The 21,677-nt window shown below is 40.9% G+C and overlaps 1 protein-coding gene across 1 annotated transcript in view; it reads left to right on the plus strand.

Annotated features, from left to right (window-relative positions):
* The window catches only part of itsn1 (intersectin 1 (SH3 domain protein)), a 225,592-nt gene that overhangs the window by 162,438 nt on the left and 41,477 nt on the right, over positions 1–21,677 (plus strand). The window contains exons 31-34 of the mRNA XM_059968863.1: positions 14,247–14,368; positions 17,144–17,250; positions 18,265–18,448; positions 20,101–20,199. Coding sequence (XP_059824846.1) covers positions 14,247–14,368; positions 17,144–17,250; positions 18,265–18,448; positions 20,101–20,199 — 512 coding nt within the window. The remainder of the gene's footprint in view (positions 1–14,246; positions 14,369–17,143; positions 17,251–18,264; positions 18,449–20,100; positions 20,200–21,677) is intronic.

Raw genomic sequence — 21,677 nt, forward strand, 5'->3', positions numbered from 1 at the left:
AATTGGCGTTGAACATAGAACATTATATCTCAATATGGGTCCTTCAGTCCATTATTTGTTCTCTTGTCACCTGAGATGGAGAAGTTGATAAAAGGAAAGGAAAATCCAAAGATTTACCAAATAAAATTGCATATTGTCGAAGCTGCACTCAACAGTGATGAAACTTATGAATTCTGTATGTGCACCAATATAGTCATTGATATAAAAAGAGATGGGCTGATGCTAAGTAGGATTGAAACAATGATAAGAAAAATATGGATGTAACTTGGACCCATGCTGGTTCCTTGGGGGGGAGGGGAGCGAGTGGAGTTCAAAGAGGAGCTGTTCAATATTCAGAATAAATTTGAGATATTGAGGGGAGCTGGCTCTCTGTTCAAGGAAGATGTGCAGTAAGAAACCTATTGGGAGGAATATGTTCTGTAGGATATGAAAGGAACTCACATCAACCATTGTTCCAGTATTTTCATCTTTGTTTCAGATTACTTGCTATTAAGTTTCTTTTTCCTTTTTGGATCCCTGACCAGTCCCATTAAGTTCACTTATTCTTTCTCCACATTTGCTGCTGATATGTTGGAGACATTTCCTGTTCCAGATTTTCAGCGTGTGTTCTGTATTTCAGTTCCAGCGAGTTATTTTTCTTTCTGCCTCCTGCCTTCCTGTCCACTCCACTGCCAAATGGAATAGCTGCATTTATCAAGCTATCAGCACCCCCTCCTGGTCAAAACCAGACCATGTCATTTGCTTTCTCTTGGTCTCCACCATTCATTCCTCTTTTCAGCAAGGCTGAATACTAAATGAAGAAACATCAGTTATTGATCTAGAAAGATCAATAGCATGACAACAGGCCATTTGGCCAATTCATCCTTGCCAACTGTGTTGACCAGTGAGCTCACCCCATCAACCCATTATTGGCCCATTGCCCTCCCTGCTATCCTAGAAGACTTTTAAACATTACTAATGTACCCACCTCAACCACTATTTCTGGCAGCATAATTCCAAATACACACCACCTTTTGATGTCGCTTTTAAATCTTCACCTCTGATCATAAATCCTTGTCCTTTAGCATACCCTACCTGGGGAGAAAAAAAAGATTGTTTTTTCACCTGATCTGTTCCCCTCATGATCTTTTATACCTCAGTGAGATCACCCTTCAATCTTCAACATTCCAGGTAATAGTCCAAGCCTACACAAGGCAACACACACAAAATGCTGGAGGAGCTCAGCAGGGTCTCAGTCTTCAATGTCAACTGTTTACTCTTTTCCATAGATGCTGCCTGACCTGCTGAGTTCCACCATAATTTTGGTGTGTTGCTTTGGATTTCCAGCAGCTGCAAATTTTCTCTGCTTGTGATGCTACAGTCTAGTCAACACTAGTTTCCCTTGTCGCTCTGGGCCCCAAAAATCCAGGCAGCAGGCTGGTAAATCTTTTTTTGCAGTTTTTTCTACTTTAATAGTATCTGAAATCTTAACTGTTTCCCTCTCCACAGATGCTGCCTGGTCTGCTGGGTGTTTCCAGAGTTTTCTGCCATGGTTTCAGTTTTTCATCGTATACAGTTTATTGACATACACTCAGTGGTCACTTTATTAGGTACACCTGCTCATGAATGCAAAAATCTAATCAGCCAATCATGTGGCAGCCATTCAATGCATAGAAGTTTTCAGACCTGGTCAAGAGGTTCAGTTGTTGTTCAGACCAAACATCAGAACAGGGAGGAAACGTGATCTAAGTGACTGACCATGGAATGATTATCAGTGCCAGATAGGCTGGTTTGAGTATCTCTGTTACTGCTGATCTCTTGAGAATTTCATGCACAGCAATCTCTTGAGAGTTTACAGATGCAGGTGCAAAAAAAAAGCAAAAATCATTCAATGAGTGGCAGTTCTCTGGGTGAAAAAGCCTTGTTAATGGGAGAGTTCGGAGAAGAATGGCCAGATTGTTTCAAGCTGACAGGAAGGCAACGGTAACTCAAACAATCACATGTTACATCAGTGGTGTGCAGAAGATCACCTCTGAATGCACAACACATTGAACCTTGAAGTAGATAGGCTACAGCAGCAGAAGACCACAAACATACACTTAATGGCTACACTATTAGGTGCAGAAGGTACCCAATAAAGTGGCCACTAGATGTATTTTTTCGTTACACAGTTTTCTAATATGACGGCTGCACCTCAAAGTCTACAGGCACTCTGATTTGTGGGTTTCAAACAGAAATGAACCATTTGACCAACTCTTAAAGGCTGTCAAACACTGCTCTCTTTTTAGATAATGGTTTGTGTTTGAATGGAATGCTTTGACCCGGCTATTAGAAATGTATAACTACACAATGAACAGATATTTTAATGGTGATGAACAGCTGTTAAATATTAAGCTTTTTTTAAACAGCTGATCTTTTGGTAAAAAAATATATGCATGCTTTTTAAGTATATGAGAATGAGAAATGCTCAGTACCCTGCCTTTGGCTTCTTTGACATAGTCAACCTTAGTTTCATAACTTTAGTTGTATATTCTTTCCATATTACAGCGCTGATTTAAAAAGTATCCACTCCCTTGGAAGTTTTTATGTTTAAATGTCTTACAACATTGAATCACAGTGGATTTAATTTGGCTTTTTTGACAGTGATCAACAGAAACAGACTCTTTCATGTCAAGTGATAATAAATATTCTACAAATTGGTCTAAATGTATTACAATTATTAAGATTAAAATAATTGATTGCGTTAAGTATTCACCCCTTTCAAGTCAGTATGTAGTAGATGCGCCTTCTGTCTGTGTGGATAGGTCTCTATAAGCTTTGCACATCTGAACAGTGCAATATTTCCTCAATCTTCTTTACAAAACTGCTTAAACTGTCAGATTGCATGGGGATTGTGAGTGAACAATCCTTTTCAAGTCCAACCACAAATTCTCAATTGGATTGAGCTCTGGACTCTGACTTGGCTGCTCCAGGACATTAACTTTGTTGTTTTTAAGCCATTCCTGTGTAGCTTTGGCTCTATGCTTGGGATTATTGACTTGCTGGAAAATCTTCTCCCAAGTCATAGTTCTCTTGCAGACTGCATCAGATTTTTTGCCAGGATTTGCCTACATTCATTTTACCCTCTACCCTCACAAACCTTCCAGGGCCTGCTGCAGTGAAGCATCCCCCAGCATGATGCAGCCACCACCTTGCTTCATAGTAGGGATGATAGGTTTTTGATGATATGTGCTGTTAGTCTGATGGATGAATAGCTCAATTTTGGTTTCATTAGACCATTAAACCTTTCTCCAGCTGACTTCAGACTCTCCCACATGGCTTCCAGCAAGCTCTAGCTGGGATTTCATGTGAGTTTTTTTTCAACAGTGGCTATCTCTTTGCCACTCTCCATAACGTGCGACTGGAGAGGCACCTGGCCAACAGTTGTTGTACGTGCAGTCTCTCCCATTGAAGCTTGTAACGCCTCCAGAGTTGTCATAGGTCTCTTGGTGGCCTCCCTCACTAGTCCCCTTCTTGCACGGTCACTCAGTTTTTGAGGACAGCCCCTTCTAGGCAGATTTACAGCTGTGCCATATTCTTTCCATTTCTTGATGATTGACTTAACTGTACTCCAAGGGATATTCAGTGACTTGGAAATTTTCCTGTATCCATCTCCTGACTTGTGCTTTTCAGTACCTCTTTGCAGAGTTGTTTGGAGTGTTCCTTTGTCTTCATGGTGTAGTTTTTGCCAGGATACTGACTCACCAGCAGTTGGGCCTTCCAGATAATGCACACAGGTCTCCATTAACTGATTATGTGACTTCTAAAACCAGTTAGCTGCACCAGTGATGATTTGTGTGCCATATTAAAGGGAGTGAAAACTTATGCAATCAATTATTTTGTGTTTTGTAGAGATCTGCTTTCACTTTGACATGAAAGAGTCTTTTTCTGCTGATTGGTGTGAAGAAAAGCCAGATTAAATCCACTGTGTTTCAATGCTGCCAAAACAATAAAAACTTCCAAGGAGGGGTGAATACTTTTTGTGGGCACTGTAACTATATGGTGTACTGCAATGTGACAATTGACCGCCAGGGCTGACAAATGTAGGTGTTTGTCTAATTACTTCCTTTCTTATTCACTGCTAATTAAGTCCTTTCTAAATCTAGGGATAGTATGAAATCCAATTTCTTCACTACTTGTAATCTGTGGTAGGTTTTTGGCAAAACATTAATATTGCCTGATTTGACCATTTTTTTTCTGTGGTTAGAACATAGAATGGTATAGAATAGGAACAGGTCTTTCAGGTAATGATGTTGTGCCAACCTAATTAAACTAATCCCTTCTACCTCCATGTTATTCATTCTCTGCACATTTATGAGCCTGTTTGAGAACCCCTAGCATATCTTTCTTCTCTATCACTGGTAGTGCATTCCAGGCATCCACCATGCTCTTTGTTTAAAAAAAACTTGCCCCTCACATCTTTAAACTTACCACCTCTTACCTTAAATATGTACTGTTAGATATTTAAACTCTGGTATAAAGATATGACCGTTAGATATAGGACCATAATTGGGCAATTTGGCCCATTGAGTCTGCTCTGCTATTTCATCATGGCTGATCCTTTTTCCCTCTCAGTCCCAATCTCCTGCCTTCTTCCCAGTATCCCTTCATGCCTTGACTAATCAAGAATATATCAACCTCTGCCTTAAATATATCTAATGAATTGGCCTCCACAGATGCCTGTGGCAATGAATTCTGCAGATTCACTACTCTCTGGCTAAAGAAATTCCTCCTCATCTCCACTCTAAGTGGATGTTCCTCTATTCTGAGGCTGTGTCTTCTGGTCCTAGAATCCCCCACCAGAGGAAAAGTCCTATCCACATCCACTATCTAGGCCTTTCAACATTCAATAGATTTCAATGAGACCCTCCCCTCATTCTTCTGCATTCCTATGAGTACAGGCCCAGAGTATACATACACTCCAAATATGACAAGCCTTTCAATCCAGAATCATTTTGTGAACCTCCTTTGAGCCCTCTCCAATGTCAGCACATGTAGATACTGGGTTTGTTCTATCTGTGCCTCCCATAATCTAATAAACTTCTATCAAGTCTCCCCTCAGCTTCTGTACTATAAGTAATACGTCCATCAGCTCTAGAGAAAACAACCCAAGCCTGCCCATGCTCGCCTTATTGCACATACCCTCTAATCCAGGCAGTATCCTGTTAACATCTGCACCCTCTCCAATACCTCCACATCATTCCTAATTATAATTTGCTGGAATGGCCAGAATAGGATGCAGTGCCCCAAATGCACCCAACCAGAGTTTCATAAAGCTGCAATATAACTTCCTGACTCTTGAACTCAATGTTGTGATTAATAGAGGCAAGCGTGTCATATACCACCTTTTCCGCTCTTTCCAACTTGAGTCTCCAATATTCTCAAAAGTTTTTTTTAAAGAGGTTCCATTTCAAGACTGGGACCTTCTTTATAGATCATGGTTTCAGATTTGCTGTTGGTATACTTATTTCTGAGCTTGAACAATGCATCATTTGTTTTTAAAGTAAATTTTAATAAATGAAATTCATCAAGACACCAGTTCCTCATAGGTTATAATAAGGATTCTTTATTTACTTTTAATTAAACTTGTGGAGTTGTTCTCTTTCAAATATAAATTGTCAAAAAAAAATTATGTGAAGGATTTTCTTTCCACATATCACTCACTGCCATTTTTAGTCTCGATAGTGAGGAAGCATGCAGGAATTGTGCCCCTACATATGTCCTAATCCTCTACTGTTACACTTGCTAAGGCATACTTTTGGAGAAGGTATTATACAAACCCTACAAAACATAGAAAAGGTATCGGAATAGCCTACAAAAAAGTAATGGATACAGCCGACTCTATCACAGTAAAAACCTCCCCCATCCCCCTCCATTAGCCACATCTGCAAGGAGTGCTGCCATGAGAAAGCAGCAGCCATAATCAAGGAACCACACCATCCAGGCCATGCTCTATTCTCACTGCTACCATTGGGAAGGAGATACAGGAGCCTTAGGTCCCATACCACTGAGTTCAGGAACAGTTGTTACCCTTCAACCATCAGGCTCCTGAACCAGCATGAATAACTTCACTCACCTTAACACTGAACTGATTCCACAAATTATGGACTCACAAGGACTCTACAACTCACGCTCTCAATATTATTTGTTTGTTTGTTTATTTAGTAGTTGTCAGGTTTTCATTGATTCTATTGTATTTCTTTGTTCTACTGTGAATGCCTGCAAGAAAATTAATCTCAGGGTAGGATATGGGGATATATATGGACTTTAATGATACATTTAAACTTTGAAAAGGTTGATCCAGTGTATTCCTAAAATGAAGAGATTGTCTTATGAAGACAACTCAAGCAGGTTGGACCTGTGCTCATTGTGTGAGATGCGATCCTTTCGACAACGTCAAGACTGACCATGTTTCCCTGTCATGTCAGAGTCTAGAACAATGGGCATTGTTTCTGAACAAGGGGTTGCTCATTTAAGATAGCAACAGACCATACAATATAGCAGCAGAAGAGGACCGTGCAATCATGGCTGTTTTTATTATCCCTCTCAACTCCATTCTCTTGCTTTCTCCCCGTTACCTTTGAGAGCCTTACTGATCAAGAACCTGTCAACTGCTGCTTTAAATAAACCCCATGACAGGAGGAATTTCTTCTCAGCAGGTAGTGAAACTTTGGATTTTCCTACCCAGAATACTAGGGGGACTGATTCACTGAAAATACTCAACATTGAGACAGACTATTTTTTGGTGCAGAATTGAATCAAGACTTTGGGGGGACAGGCAGAAAAGTGGAGCTGAGGCCAAGATCTAATCAGCCTTGATCTTATTGAAAGGCTGTAGGGATGAGGGGCCTGTCCTGACCCTGTTGTATGATCTCAAACTCAGATCGTAAGCCCTTGTGGTGCACCGTGTTTGCACTGATTAAAACATTTGAATAAAAAGTCATAGAGTAAAGTACATGTACAAATAGCTGAAAACTGAGTGAATTAACACAGTCAGACTTCTCATAGTCGAGCAGCAATTCTATGAGCAGAGTTATTTTGAAAGAATGGTCAATATTACACAAGTAATTCAGATTTATTTATCATGTACATGGAAACATACAGTGAAATGTGTCTTTTGTGTTGACAGTCAACACACTGTAGGATGTGCTGGAGGAAGCCCTCACATTCCAGCAACAACATAGCATGCCCACAAGATTCAACACAATATAACATACAACACAGAATAACAGAAGCAGCAACAACATCAAAGCAAGCCCCTTTCCCACCCTACCGTCCCCTCACACACACACGCCTCCAACTCCAGGACAAGCAGCCTCTAGGCCTCCAGTCCTTGGCCACAGACAAGTATTATACATCGCTATAAATGATCATAGGTCGCTATTGAGTATTAATTACAGCAAAGTCTAAAATCTAATAGAAATGAGTGAAGTTACTTAATAAATCCTTCACCCAATAAACAGTCGTAAGTACAGTAATGTATTAAGTCACTTGTGCTAAGTTGACTTTTTGTGGCTGAGTTGTCTGCAGAGGTAAGTCAATGAATCTGTTTTTGACAGCGAGGTTTAACTCAACTTGCCCTTCATGAGCTAGGACTGGTTCTACTTTCCCAATAATTTTGAGCATTTATTAAAGCTGAGAAATGTTTTTCTTAATCTGAAACATATTTTAAAACACTGTGGATTAATTGACATCTTCACTTGTCTGCTTGAATTGTTGCTGCTTTGAAATCCTTCCATTATTTTGTACCTCCTTATGTTTTTACCCTTTGAGGTCTCCACCTTGTAGATGCTGGAAATCTTGAGCAGTCAGACAAAATGCTGGAGGAACTCAGCAGGTCAGGCTACATCGATGGAGAGGAATAAGCAATTGATGTTTCCGGATGAGACTGTATTCAAATGTCAGCTGCTTATTCCCCTCCACAGATGCAGACCGATTTGCTGTGTTATATTGTGCTCGAGGTCTCTGCTCCAGTTTTATCCTTTGCTGTTACCAGGGATTATTTGAATTTATAAAGTGCTTGCTGGCTATAATTTGATTAAGTGAAATCTTTAAAGTGGAAAACATTCCTCACGCTCGAGACAAACTTATTAAAGGAACGGGTTGTCTTGAAAGATAATCCAAAAAGAGGAGTTTTATGAAGGTTTTTTTGAAAATTGGTTGAGATGCAAAAGGAGGAAGAGATATGCAGTCATATAGTGTATGACTGAGGCTGGTGAAAGGGCTACAAAGAATGCCTGCAAGGCTAAGATACGTGCAAGAGTTGGTAGACTGAAGTAGGTGAGAAAGGATGCAAAAATCATATTGAATGGAGAGCTGTGGAGATGTAAGTTCATTGTGTTTAAGAATGGAAAGCCATTGTAAATCAATGAAGATGACAGTGCTGGGAAAGAGAGATTGCCTTAACCTTAAGAGATTGAATTTGCCAAATCAGGCACTTCAGACACTGCCAATGACATCACTAAACAGTTGTTCAAGTTCATGTTTGTTCACTGTCATTTCCGGTGCACAAGTGTAAAGGAGAAAAAGTCATTGTTACTCCAAATACAATGCAGCGCAAAAAAACTTAAATAATACAATAAATATAAATATGTGAAATAGTTTATATAGATTGATTGTATGTCCATAAATTGACACTATACCGGAAATGATGAAATAGTCATGATGGTTGGAGGTGTTGATCAGCCTTACTGCTTGGGGAAGGTATCTGTTTCCTTGTCTGGTAGTCCTGGTATGGATGCTACGTAACTTCCTTCCTGGAGAGAATGGGACAAACAGTTCATGAGCAAGGTGGGTGGGATCCTTCATGATTTCACTAGGGGGAATCTCATTGAAACCCTCTGAAAGGCCAAGGTAGAGGTAGTATAGCAGTTAGCATAACACTATTACAGCATCACTGACCTGGGTTAATTTGCTGGCACAATCTGTAAGGAGTTTGCACGTTCTCCCCATGACTTTGTGGGTTTCTGCCACGTGCTCTGGTTTCCTTCCATATTCCAAAAACATACAGGTTTGTAAGTTAGTTGGTTGCGTGGGTTTAATTGGATGAAGCGGGCTCATTGAGCCAGAAAGGGCTGTTACAGTGCTGTAGCTTTAAAATAAAATAAATTAAATAGAGTGTGGGTGGGGAGTGGAGGTGACATGGGAGAATCTATGAACAGAGGGCAGAGGATCCAGAGTAGAAGGATATATGGAAAAGGATCTAGTGCTTTCCTGGTGTATTTGATGAATAAACTCTTCTTGGGTTCTTAGCAGGGTACAGGTATCAATTTTAACCGATGTTTTGATGACAAACTCTGCCATCTTTGTCAGGGATGATGCTGACTTGTCTAGTCAGGTTGTATATAATGTCAAGTCAAATCAATACCTGTACCCAGCTGCAAACGCAAGAAGAGTTTATTTGTCAGAAGGATATACCTTTCAGACTAAAAAGGAATTTCTTTAGCCTGAGGTTGGTGAATCGGTGGAATTCTTTGCCACAGACGACCATGGAGGCCAAGTCATTGGGTATATTTAAAGTGGAGGTCGTTGGGTTTTTGATGAGTAAGGGTGGCAAAGGTTACGGGGAGAATGCAGAATAATGGAGTTGAGAGGGATAATAAATCAGCCATGATGGAATGGCAAAGCATTCTTGATGGGCCAAACGGCCTAATTCTGCTGTCGTGTTCTATGGTTACATATCGGGAAATAACATGTGGACAGTATGTTTACATCTTAAGTTTAAGTGAGATAAAATTTCAAGTCATATAATATATTTAAACATTTTCAGCTCCGAGTCCAGTATCGACAGTCTTTGACTTCGTTAGTCTCGCAGAATATCCTGAAAAAGAACCTCATCAGGAGTACATTGGTTAAAATAATTAATGGAAGCTATTATAATTTCTTGGTAGCTGTCACTAAGGAAGTTAAACACATGACACCAAAATCAATGGAAAACTGTTAAATGTGTTTCTTCTGCAGACTTTCTTGGGTAAACATGCTTTTGCCATGTGGTGTTTCTAATGAGCTTTCTCAGAGAAATTGCAAAAGAATATTGCTCATAGAGCCTAAATTGTTGTACTTGCATGTAGAAAATGTCAACATAAATAAATGGGGATAATTGCTGAGTCTGGATACCTTGTACTTACAGCGCAGAAATGACATTCAGCTCAATGTGTCCAGACAGTGTCACTCCTGCATTTGATCAGTGTATTCAAGGATTCAATTTAATATCAGAGAATGTATATGGTATACAATCTGAAATCCTTACTCTTCACAGACATTCACAAAACAGAAAAAACCCAAAGAATGATTGACAGAAAACATTAGAACCCCAAAGCCCCCCTCCCTCTACCATGCACAACCAGCAGCAAAGCATCAATCCCCCCACACCTTCCCCCACTTGCTCCAGGAAAGCATCAATTCCCCCCACCCCTTCCCTCACTTGCTCCAGCAAAGCATCAATTCCCCCCCACCCCTTCCCCCCACTTGCTCCAGCAAAGTATCAATCCCCCACCCCTCCCCCACTTGCTCCAGCAAAGCATCAATTCCCCCCACCCCTTCCCTCACTTGCTCCAGCAAAGCATCAATTCCCCCCCACCCCTTCCCCCCACTTGCTCCAGCAAAGCATCAATTCCCCCCACCCCTTCCCTCACTTGCTCCAGCAAAGCATCAATTCCCCCCACCCCTTCCCCCACTTGCTCCAGCAAAGCATCAATTCCCCACCCCTTCCCCCACTTGCTCCAGCAAAGCATCAATTCCCCCCACCCCTTCCCCCACTTGCTCCAGCAAAGCATCAATTCCCCCCCACCCCTTCCCCCACTTGCTCCAGCAAAGCATCAATTCCCCCCCCACCCCTTCCCCCACTTGCTCCAGCAAAGCATCAATTCCCCTGCCCCCACCATGCAAGCAATAGTAAAGCCCCCAGAGACCATGTTCTAGAGGCCATCAAAAACTACTGTCTATCCAACACTTCAACATCTCAGACAGGCTCTCTCCTCTCTTTCCATAGCAAGGGAGAGAGAGATATCGCTCTTGCAACGGCCATGCTGTTTCAGTGTTATAAGTGCCTCGTCATTTGTCTGAGTTGAGGACCAGCAGACTCTCCTCACAATCGATTAAGAGAGAGACAGGGAAAGATTGCTTGAGCGTGTGGGCCTTCTTTCGACAACAACGTACATTACTTGCTGTCTTGATTTTTCAATCTTCCGCAACGCTTCAGATGGCAAAATTGGTGAAGAAATGGGGCCGCAGCCCAGAGGCGCACATCTTCCAGGCTGCACCTAGAAATATTGAAACACTAGGCTGCTAAGCAAGTGTGTGAGTGAGAACACAATGCCCATGAAGAACCATAATATGAGCTACAGCTGTAGATCCCTCTTGCCTTTATTTCTCCTTAATTGTATCTATGCAAAACATTTATGAGAATGTTCCATGTGCTAATCACTCTCCAAGTCATGGGTTCTCAACCTGGGGTCCTTGGACCCCTCAGTTAATGGTAGTGGTCCATGGCATAAAAAAGGTTGGGAACCCATTCTCCAGGTAAAGAAGTTTCTTCAGAAGTTACTGCAGGATTTATTCCAGGCTATCTTATTTTCATGATATGTGGTTCATGTCTAACCCGCAATGGAAAGCATCAACTCTGGTTCAACCTTATTGAACACTTTCATCATCCAAAGGTCTTCTACTAGCTGAACCCTTCATTGTATCTTTCTAGAAGGATAGATTGCCAGATGTCTAAAATCTGTTCTGGTTGATGTTACCATGAATCTGGTATCATGGCAGGAAATTAATTTTGCATCCTTGTACCTTTATTTTAGAAAATAAATAATTGTATGAAATGTTGTCTAACCAAGCCCTGTGCATTTAAAGTGACCTGTATTTAATTTTATCCTTCTACCTATGAACCTCAGTGTTTGTTTGTGTTTTGTTGCATTAAGCTATATCAATATTTTTCTAGTCATTGAGTACTATATTGAGTAACTGGCCCTTCAGCCAATCTAGTCTGTGCGAAACTCTCATTCTGCTTAGTCCTATTCACCCACACCTAGACCATAGCCCTCCATGCCCCTCCCATCCATGTACTTATCCAAACTTCTCGTAAATATTGCTATCAAACATGCATCCACCACTGGCACTGGCAGCTCATTCCCCACTCTCACCACTCTCTGAGTGAAGAAGTTCCCCCTCATGTTCCCCTTAAATACTTCACTTTTCACCCTTCACCCATGACCTCTAGTTGTAGTCTTATCCAACCTCAGTGGAAAAAGCCTTCTTGCATTTGTCCTATCTATACCCCTCATAATTTTGTATACCTCTATCAAATCTCCCCACAATCTTCTATGTTCTGGGAAATAAAGTCCTAACCTATTCAACCTTTCCCAATAACTCAGGTCCTCAAGTATTGGCAGCATCCTTGTAAATTTTCTCTGCACTCTTGCAACCTTATTTACATCTTTTCTGTAGGTAGTTGACCAAAACTGTACACAATACTCCAAATTAGGCTTCATCAACATCTTATACAACTTCAACATAGCACACCGACTCCTGTACTTAATGCATTGATCTGGGAAAACCAGTGTGGCAAAAGCTTTCCGATCGACCCTATCTACCTGTACTTTCAATGAATTATGGATCTGTATTCTCAGATCCCTCTGTTCTACTGCACTCCTTGGTAGTCCACTGCTCACCGTGTAAGACTTACCCTGGCTAGGCCTCCCAAATTACAACACCTCACACTTGCCTGCATTAAATTCCATCTGCCATTTTTCAGTCCATTTTTCCAGCTGGATCAGATCCTGCTGCAAGCCACAACAGTCTTCCTCACTGTCCACTACATCCCCAGTCCTGGTGTCATCTGCAAATTTGCTGATCCTGTTAACCCCATTATCATCCAGATCATTGATATAGGTGATCAATGGCGACAGACCCAGGACTGATCACTGCGGGACACTACAAGTCACAGGCCTCCAGTCAGAGAGGTGTCCATTTACTACCATTCTTCGGTTCCTCCTGCCAAGCCAATGTTTAATTCAATTTGTTATCTCATCTTGACTGAACCTTCTTGACCAGCCTCCCAATGCAGGTTGTGCTAAAGTCCATGCAGACAACATCCACTGCCTTACCTTTATCAACCTTCCTAGTAAATTCCTCAAAAAGCTCTATAAGTTTGATTTGACATGCACAAAGCCATGTTGACTATCCCTGTCTATCCAAACACTTTTGTATCTGATCCCTTAGAATACCTTTCAATCACTTTACCACTACTGATGTCAGGCTCACCGGCCTATAATAATGTGGCTTATTCTTTGAGCCTTTTCTTAAACAATGGACATCATTAACTATCCTCCAATCCTCTGGCACCTCACCCATGGCTAAGGGTGTTTTTGGCATCTATGTTGGGGACCCTAGCAGCAGCTATACTAGCAGTATCTCTGCTAGTAGATCAGAACTGACTCAATCTTTGTGTCAGGTATAAGTCTCTGATTCCTGAGGTAGGTATGTTTTCTGCATTCGAAGCCACAGTTAATGGCTTAATTTGGCTTATGCATGAGACCTAAAATAATAGCCTGATCAAGGGATTGAGTTAGTCCTCATTTATTTAATAGTTTTGCAAATCAATGCACCATTGTACAGTGTGACTCTAACTAATAAGTTGGATGTCTGTTGATCTTGGCAAAGTTTAAGATTCTTCAACATGACAACAGGTAACTTTACACACTGCACCTGTTCACTGCAAGCTACGAAATTGTCAGAAATAATGTATAATTAAGATTCCAGCAAATTTATTCTGATATCATAATTCTCTTTAATTCTGTCTGTAAAATTTCATTTTTATAATAATCATTCAAACTTTCAGTTGAGACCAGTGGGTTGGCTGTAATGGTATTGGTATGGGTATGGGTTCTTTCTGTGTACTTAGGACCCTCAGTGTGTGAGACCTCAGTGACCTCTTTATTCAGTACTCCTGTACATCTCATTAATGCAAATATTTTATCAGCTAATCACATGGCAGCAATTCAGTTCATAAAAGCATGCAGACATGGTCAAGAGGTTTAGTTGTTGTTCAGACCAAACATCAGAATGGGGAAGAAATGTGATCTAAGCGACTTTGACCGTGGAATGATTGCTGGTACCAGATGGGGTGGTTTCAGTATATTTCTGTGCACTTGTGTTCCTCAGTGTGTGAAACTGCATACGTTGGAATGTTGAGTGATATATATTATTTAGTCTCCCCCTCTTCTGTGTAGGGTGTGCTGACTTGCATTTATTGGATATGCTAACGCCATCCGAGCGGAAGCGGCAGGGTTACATCCATGAGCTCATCGTGACAGAGGAAAACTACGTGAGTGATCTGCAGCTTGTCACTGAGGTAAGGGAAAGCTCTGAGGGCAATTGGAGGCACATTTTCAAACATATCCCTAGACGTTCACAAGGTTGGATGGGCATCAGTCTCCATCATACAACACGCTAACTTACCGTGATGAATCAGGATTAGGTTTAATATCACTGGCAGATGCCATGAAATTTGCTGTTTTGCAGCAGCGGTACAGCGCAATCTTTAAAAGAATACAAATTACAATAAGAAATATGTATATTTAAATATATATTATAAAATGAGCAGAACACTGGAATCTGGAGCAAAACTACTGGAAGAATTCAGCAGGTCATGCAGCATCTGTGGAGGGAAATGGACATCTGGTGTCTCAGATTAAGACTTATGTACTGAAAGAGTAAGGTAGAAAACAGTATAAAGGGGTGAGGCAAGAGCTGGCACGTAATAGGTGGATCCAGGTGAGAAGGAAAGATTTGCAGATTGGGGTGGATGGCGGTGGTGTGATGGAAATAGTGACAGAGGCTGGGAGGTGATAGGTGGAGGCAACAAAGGGCTGAAGACAGTGGAAGCTGATAGGAATGCGAGGAGGAGTGTAGAACCAAATAAGGGAGGTGAAGGGACCCAGTGGGAGGAATGTGTCAGTGATGAGCAAATAGAGGTGGGGTAAGGAGCTAGGTGATTGGGACTGGGGGTGCAGGTTGTTGGGTGCATGTAGGAGAAAACAGGTAGACCACTGTTTACTGCTTTTTATAGTAATTTTTTGATATTTAGTAACTTTTCATTTCATTGATTTTAATGTAATTTCTCACTACAGGACTTTTTACATGTACACTTTTGCACAGTACTGTATATTCACAAGAAAAACATATTAAACATAATTTATACACAACTTTTACAAGAAAAACACAATTATAACAATATCAATATAAGAGATTCTGCAAATGCTGAAAATGGGGAGCAACACACTCAAAATGCTGGAGGAACAGTAGTTTACTTTGTAAGGTGTAATGGCATGTTTTTTCCATCAAAATGTATCATTTCACATTTATCTGCCAAAATGAATTGATCAATAATTGGACAATTATTGGATACAGTATAAATTGAATACAGTAATTGGACAACAAATTTTTTCAGAAGTGTTGCTTCCTCAGAATTTTTTTTTGTTTATGATAGACTGCTTGAAGATGAACACAAATATAATTTCAGACTATTTGTATGATGTAGGGATTTGGAGAAACAACAAATTAACTTTTATTGAATATAATGTGTTTCCTTGCATAATGGTCCTGATGCTTTGCAATAGTTCAACTAATTTAAAAATATTTTGTTAATGATTTTCATTTGTACTCAGTGTCTGAGGCTTCTCACTTAAGTGTCCAACAATAATTCACCAGCATTCGCAATGTCCCGGTGAAACCTTTCACCGTGCTCGTCACTAACAGCACCAAGGTTTGCAGAGAAGTCTAAATGGGAATGCAGAAAATGAATCTTTAGTGACATGTTGCATTTCATGGTTTTATATGCTTGAAGCATACTTTCAACCAGCTGCATGTAGTTTGGTGCTCTGTAGATGCCAAAAAAATTTCAACAACTTCCTTGAATGCCTTCCACGTGATTTTCTCCAGTCCCATGAGAAATCCTTCAAATTGCCTGTCATTGATGATCTGTTTGATTTGTGGACCAACAAAAATACTTTCCTTAATCTTGGCATCTGTTATTCTGGGAAGCATCTGTCTCAAATATCAAAACTCTTCATAGAAATTTTTGTGCCTGGTGATAGCAAATTCCATCCTTAAAATCCAGAACCCAATGATTATTACTAAAACCGGTCCTGCCATACAGCAGCCGCGATGCCTAAGCATGCCCAAGCATGCCTGGGCAAGATAGGAAACTTTCCAGCTTACATTGTAGGCAACATTTTAATTGACTTGAATTATGAATTGAAATAATAAACATAAGTTTATTTTTAAGAAGTGCGTGACAGGGAAATTTCATGGTGATTTTCATGAGCAGTAGCCCAAAATTCATAAGATACACCTCAAGGTATGGGGGAAGCAAAATTTTTATTGTCCAGTTTTTCTAAAGTCAAGTGTACGGTTATTTAACTATGTACATGTGTACCATCAAACTAGACAACGTTTTTCTGAACCAGGGTGTAAAGCACAGTAGCATACATAACACACAATAACTTATTAAAGTAACAATAAAACCTACAGATGAATTACACATGAAGTGCATAAATTAAATATTGTCGGGTACAGAACAGATTAACCAGTGACACTTTGAATGTGATGCAGCAGAGAGTTCAGATGCCTAGAGGCCTGAGTGAAGAAATAGTTTCCCATTCTGACCATTCTTGTTATGCATCGGAATCTCCTGCCTGATGGTAAAATGTCAAAGAGGATGCTGGATGGAGTGGTGGGAACTTTAGTTATACTTTAAGAGCCCTGAGTATGCAGCATTTATTATATGGTATTCATCCTTTGTTATATCCTCCAATTTAATATCATCTCTACATTTAGAGTGTAAATTATGTTTAATTATCTCAGTACAGATCCCTGTATAAACAACAGTGGAGGAACATTTTAACATTAATAGTGATCCCAGTACTGATCCTTGTATGAACAACTTATCTGAGGATTATTTTAAAATCATATGTTTCAACTGTCTGTGTCTAGTGGACGCATGGGAGCAAATTCATACTTGGATAGTGCAGAGTGCTTTAGTCAATGGCCTTTGCTCTTGACAAGAAAGATTTTATAACCCTGAATTATTAGCTGTTGCTGTTAATGATCTGGTTTGGTTCATTAGGTCTTTCAGAAGCCATTATTTGAGTCTGATCTGTTGACGGAGAAAGAGGTGACCATGATCTTCGTCAACTGGAAAGAGCTCATCATGTGCAATATCAAATTGCTGAAGTAGGTACCCTTGGTGTGGAAACTTTTCTCACAGTAATAATTTCTGTTCCTTGCTATCTTCTTGCAGCTGCATAAAACCCTGGTCATTATAGGAAGCATGTCAAACACCATGGTAGCGTAGCAGTTAGAGTGAAGCTATTACAGCTTGGGGCGTTCCAGAGTTCAGAGTTCAATTCCAGCACTGTCCTGTGAGGAGTCTCTGTACGTCTTCCCCATAGAATGCATTGGTTTTGCCCAGGTGAACCTGTTTCCTTCCACAGTCCAAAGACAAATCAGGTAGGTTAATTGGTCATTATAAATTGTCCTGTGATTAGGTTAGGGTTAATCAGGGTTGTGGGTTGCTGGGGCAGCACGGCTCAAAGGGCTGGATATGCGTATTTCGCACTGTATCACTAAATAAAATAAATAAATTTGGAAATTTTAGAGAGGGTACAGAGCAGATTTACCTGGAAGCTGCATGGATTAGGGAGCATTATACTTTTATATTAAAGCAGTAACTGCTGATAACATCAAGTTCCAAGTACCTTCTGTATTATACAACAATTGGGAATGAAAGTAGTTGTTTTTTTCTAAGCCAGATCAGTAGCAAGTTGTGGTGGCACGATAGTGTAGCGGTTAGCATGTTGCTTTGCAGTGGCAGCTGTAAGATCAGGGTTCAATTCCCTTCACTGTCTGTAAGGAGTTTTGTACATTCTCCCCATGGGAATGGGGTTGGGTGGCATAGTAAATCCGTGACTGTGTGGGTTTTCTCTGGGTGCTCTGAGTTCCTCCCACATTCCAAAGTCGTAACAGTTAGTAGATTAACTGTTTATTGTAAACCATCTAGTGTTAAATAGGTGGGTCACTGAGTGGTGTGGCTCATTGGGCTGGAGGGCCCCGCTCTGTGCTGTATCTCCAAGCAAATCAGCATATGATGGAATGGCAGAGCCTAATTCTGCTCCCCTGTCTTATGGTCTTAGAGTGTGTTGTCTTTGAAATGTGCACAAAAATGCTTCTGTTTTCGCCTCCCTGAAGGGCACTGCGAGTAAGGAAGAAGATGTCAGGGGAGAGGATGCCAGTAAAAATGATTGGGGACATTTTAACTGCACAGTTGCCTCACATGCAGCCCTACATCCGATTCTGCAGCTGCCAGCTTAACGGAGCAGCTCTCATCCAGCAAAAGACCGACGAGATTGTCGAATTTAAGGAATTTGTCAAAGTAAGTGTTCACCCTGTACTGTGCACAGTGAATGCCATCTCTGCTTTGCTTCTGGTTACGTTTAGTATAAGTTCTGGATTTCAGTCAAATATTATTGTTGCAAAATTTATTAATGCGGTCTTTGATGGCACAGAGGTTGCTGGTGTTGAGCATAGAAGGTTATAGGTTACAATGGGACAGAGCTGGACTGAGGTGGAGTTCAATCTGGAAAAGAGTGGTGATTCACTTTGCAAGGTCAAATTTGCAGTCAGAATACAAGGCTAATGGCAAGATTTTGAGCAGTGTGGAAGAACAGAGGGATCTTGGGGTTTATGTTCATAGATCCCTCAAGGTTGCCACACAAGTTGATAGGGTAGTTATGAAGGCAGATGGTGTGTTGCCCTTCATTAGTCAGCGGATTAATTTCAAGAACGATGGGGTAATGTTGCAGCTCTATAAAGCTCTGGTTGGACAACATTTCAGTATTGTGTTTGGTTCCAGTTTCCTCGTTTTAGGAAACATGTGGAAGCTTTAGAGAAGGTGCAGAGGAGATTTACCAGGATTGGAGAACATTTCTAAGGAAAGGTTGAGCAAGTTATGGTTCTTCTCTAAAGCAAAGGAAGATGAGAGGATACTTGATGGAGGTGTATAAGATGATAGGTTTAGATCGAGTGGACAACCAGAGACTTTGTATGAGGACAGCAATGGCTAATACAATAGGAAATACTTTTAAGATGTTTAGAGGAAAGTGCAGGGAAGATATCAAAGGTAGATTTTATTATACATAGTCCTGCCAGGGATGGTGGTAGAGGAAGACACATTTAGGACATTTAAGAGATTCTTATATAGGTTTAAAAAAAGGTGTATGGCATGCTTGCATTTAATGATCGAGAATTGATTTAAAATGTCAGGAAGTTATGTTGTGCCCTTCTAAAACTCTAGTTAGGCTGCATCTGGAGTATTGCAATTAATACTGGTCACTCCATTACAGGAAGAATGTCAAGGCTTTAGAGAAGGTGTAGAAGAAATTTACCGGGATGCTGCCTAGTTTAGAGGGCATGTGGTCTGAGAAGAGGTAGGATAAACTAGGGCTGTTTTGTCAGGAATGGTGGAGACTGAGAGGAGACCTGATAAAAGTTATAACAGACAAAGACAGAGCTGACAGCCAGTATCTTGAGCGACAACCGCAAAATGCTGGAGGTACTCAGCAGGTCAGGCAGCATCTATGGAGAGGAATAAACAGTGGATGTTTCAGGCTGGGACTGTGTCAAAATATCTCATACTAGGGGCACATGTGTAAGATGAGACGGAGAAAGTCCAAAGGAGATGTGCAGGGCAAGTTAATTTTAAACACAGTATTGTGGGTTTCTGGAATGCACTGATGGGGCTAATAATGGAGGCAGAAATGATAGAGGCATTTAAGAAAGTCTTAGATAGGGACATAAATGTGCAGAGAACAGAGGATGTGGACAATGTGCAGGTGGAAATGTTTAGTTTAGTTAGGTATCGTTATCTTAATCTTAATTACCTCAGCACAACATAATGGGCTGAAGGGCCTGTATCTGTGCTGTACCATGTTCACAGAATAAAGTGACCAGACCAATAAGTGTCTTTGGTTGTCCTACAAAGTTCAAGATATCATAATTAATATTGTTCTGCTCATATTTTGACAGAGACTAGCGATGGACCCACAATGTAAAGGAATGCCACTGTCAAGTTTTCTACTAAAGCCTATGCAAAGAGTAACACGCTATCCTTTAATAATAAAAAATGTAAGAACATGTCTTTCTATGCAAGCTCTCCAAGTTGAACTAGTCATTATAAAATCTCTCACAAGGTAGACTTTTTGAGAAAATTTACTTTTTTACATTGGTGAGCAATGATAAAGTACACTATTTGTTACCACCACTTTTACAATGGAATGAGGTACAGGGGAACTTTATTTGGAATGAAAGAAGAAAGAAGTGTGTGTGGTTAATCATGGAGTTCCACTTAAGCTATCTCGCACACTTTTTATATTATATTCACCTTTGAAATTGTATTCTGAAAGTCATCCAGAAAGAAACGAGAGAAGATCTGCAGATGTTGGAAATCCAAAAAACACATATAAAATGCTGGAGGAACTCAGCAGGCCAGGCAGCACCTATGAAAAAGAGTACAGTCGATGTTTAGGGCCGAGACCCATCAGTAGGACGGGAGAAAAAAAGATGGGGAGTCGATTTAGAAGGTGGGAGGGGGAGTGAGAAAAACAAGGTGATAGGCAAAACCGGGAGGGGGAGGAGTGAAGTATAGAGCTGGGAAGTAGATTGTTAAAAGAGATACAGGGCAGGAGAAGGGAGAATCTAATTGGAGAAGACAAAAGGCCGTGGAAGAAAGCAAAGAGGGAAGGAGTACCAGTGAGAGGCGAGAGGGAGTACCAGAGGGGGTAAGAGCTGATGTGCGTGGAACGATCTGGTTGAGGGCAGCATTAATGGTGGAGGAAGGGAAGCCCTTTTCTATGAAGAAGGAGGACATCTCCTTCATTCTGGAAAGAAAAACCTCATCCAAAGAGCAGATGCAGCAGAGACGGTGGAATTAAGAGAAGGAGATGGCGTTTTTACAGGTAACAGGGTGGGAAGAGGTATACTCCGGGTATCTGTGACAGCCCGTGGGTTTATAATAGACATCAGTAGATAAGTTGTCTCCAGAGATAGAGACAGAGAGACCAAGAAAGGTGGGGAGGTGGGAGGTGTTGGAAATGGACCAGGTAAATTTGAGGGCAGATTGGAAGTTGGAGACAAAGTTGATGAAGTCAGTGAGCTCCACATGGGTGCAGGAAGCAGCACTAATGCAGTCGTTGATGTAGCATAGGAAAAGTGGTGGACGGACACTGGTGTAAGCTTGGAACATTGACTGTTCCACGTAGCTGACAAACAGGCAGATATAGCTGGGGCCCATATGAGCGCCCACGGCTACAACTTTGAAGTTATTTGTCGGATAAAAATGTGCACCACACATTCTTCGGCTGAAAAACCCACCCATTTTGGCTTAAATATAAATTTCAAGATTCAAGATTGTCATTCTTCAGTACATGAGTGTAAAAGAGACTGAAATAATTGTTAATCATCAAGAAGGACCGTGACTGTGTCAGTGTGGGTATAACATGTGGAGTATAAGGGTAAAGTGCATGAGGGTTGAAGAGTGCTGAGGGAAAGAATGGATGTAGTGGTGGTGGGGTGGGTAAATGGGTGGAGGTGCTGATCAGCCTTGG

This window comes from Hypanus sabinus, chromosome 4 (genome assembly GCF_030144855.1).
Source record: "Hypanus sabinus isolate sHypSab1 chromosome 4, sHypSab1.hap1, whole genome shotgun sequence".
Classification (NCBI taxonomy): Eukaryota; Metazoa; Chordata; class Chondrichthyes; order Myliobatiformes; family Dasyatidae; genus Hypanus; species Hypanus sabinus.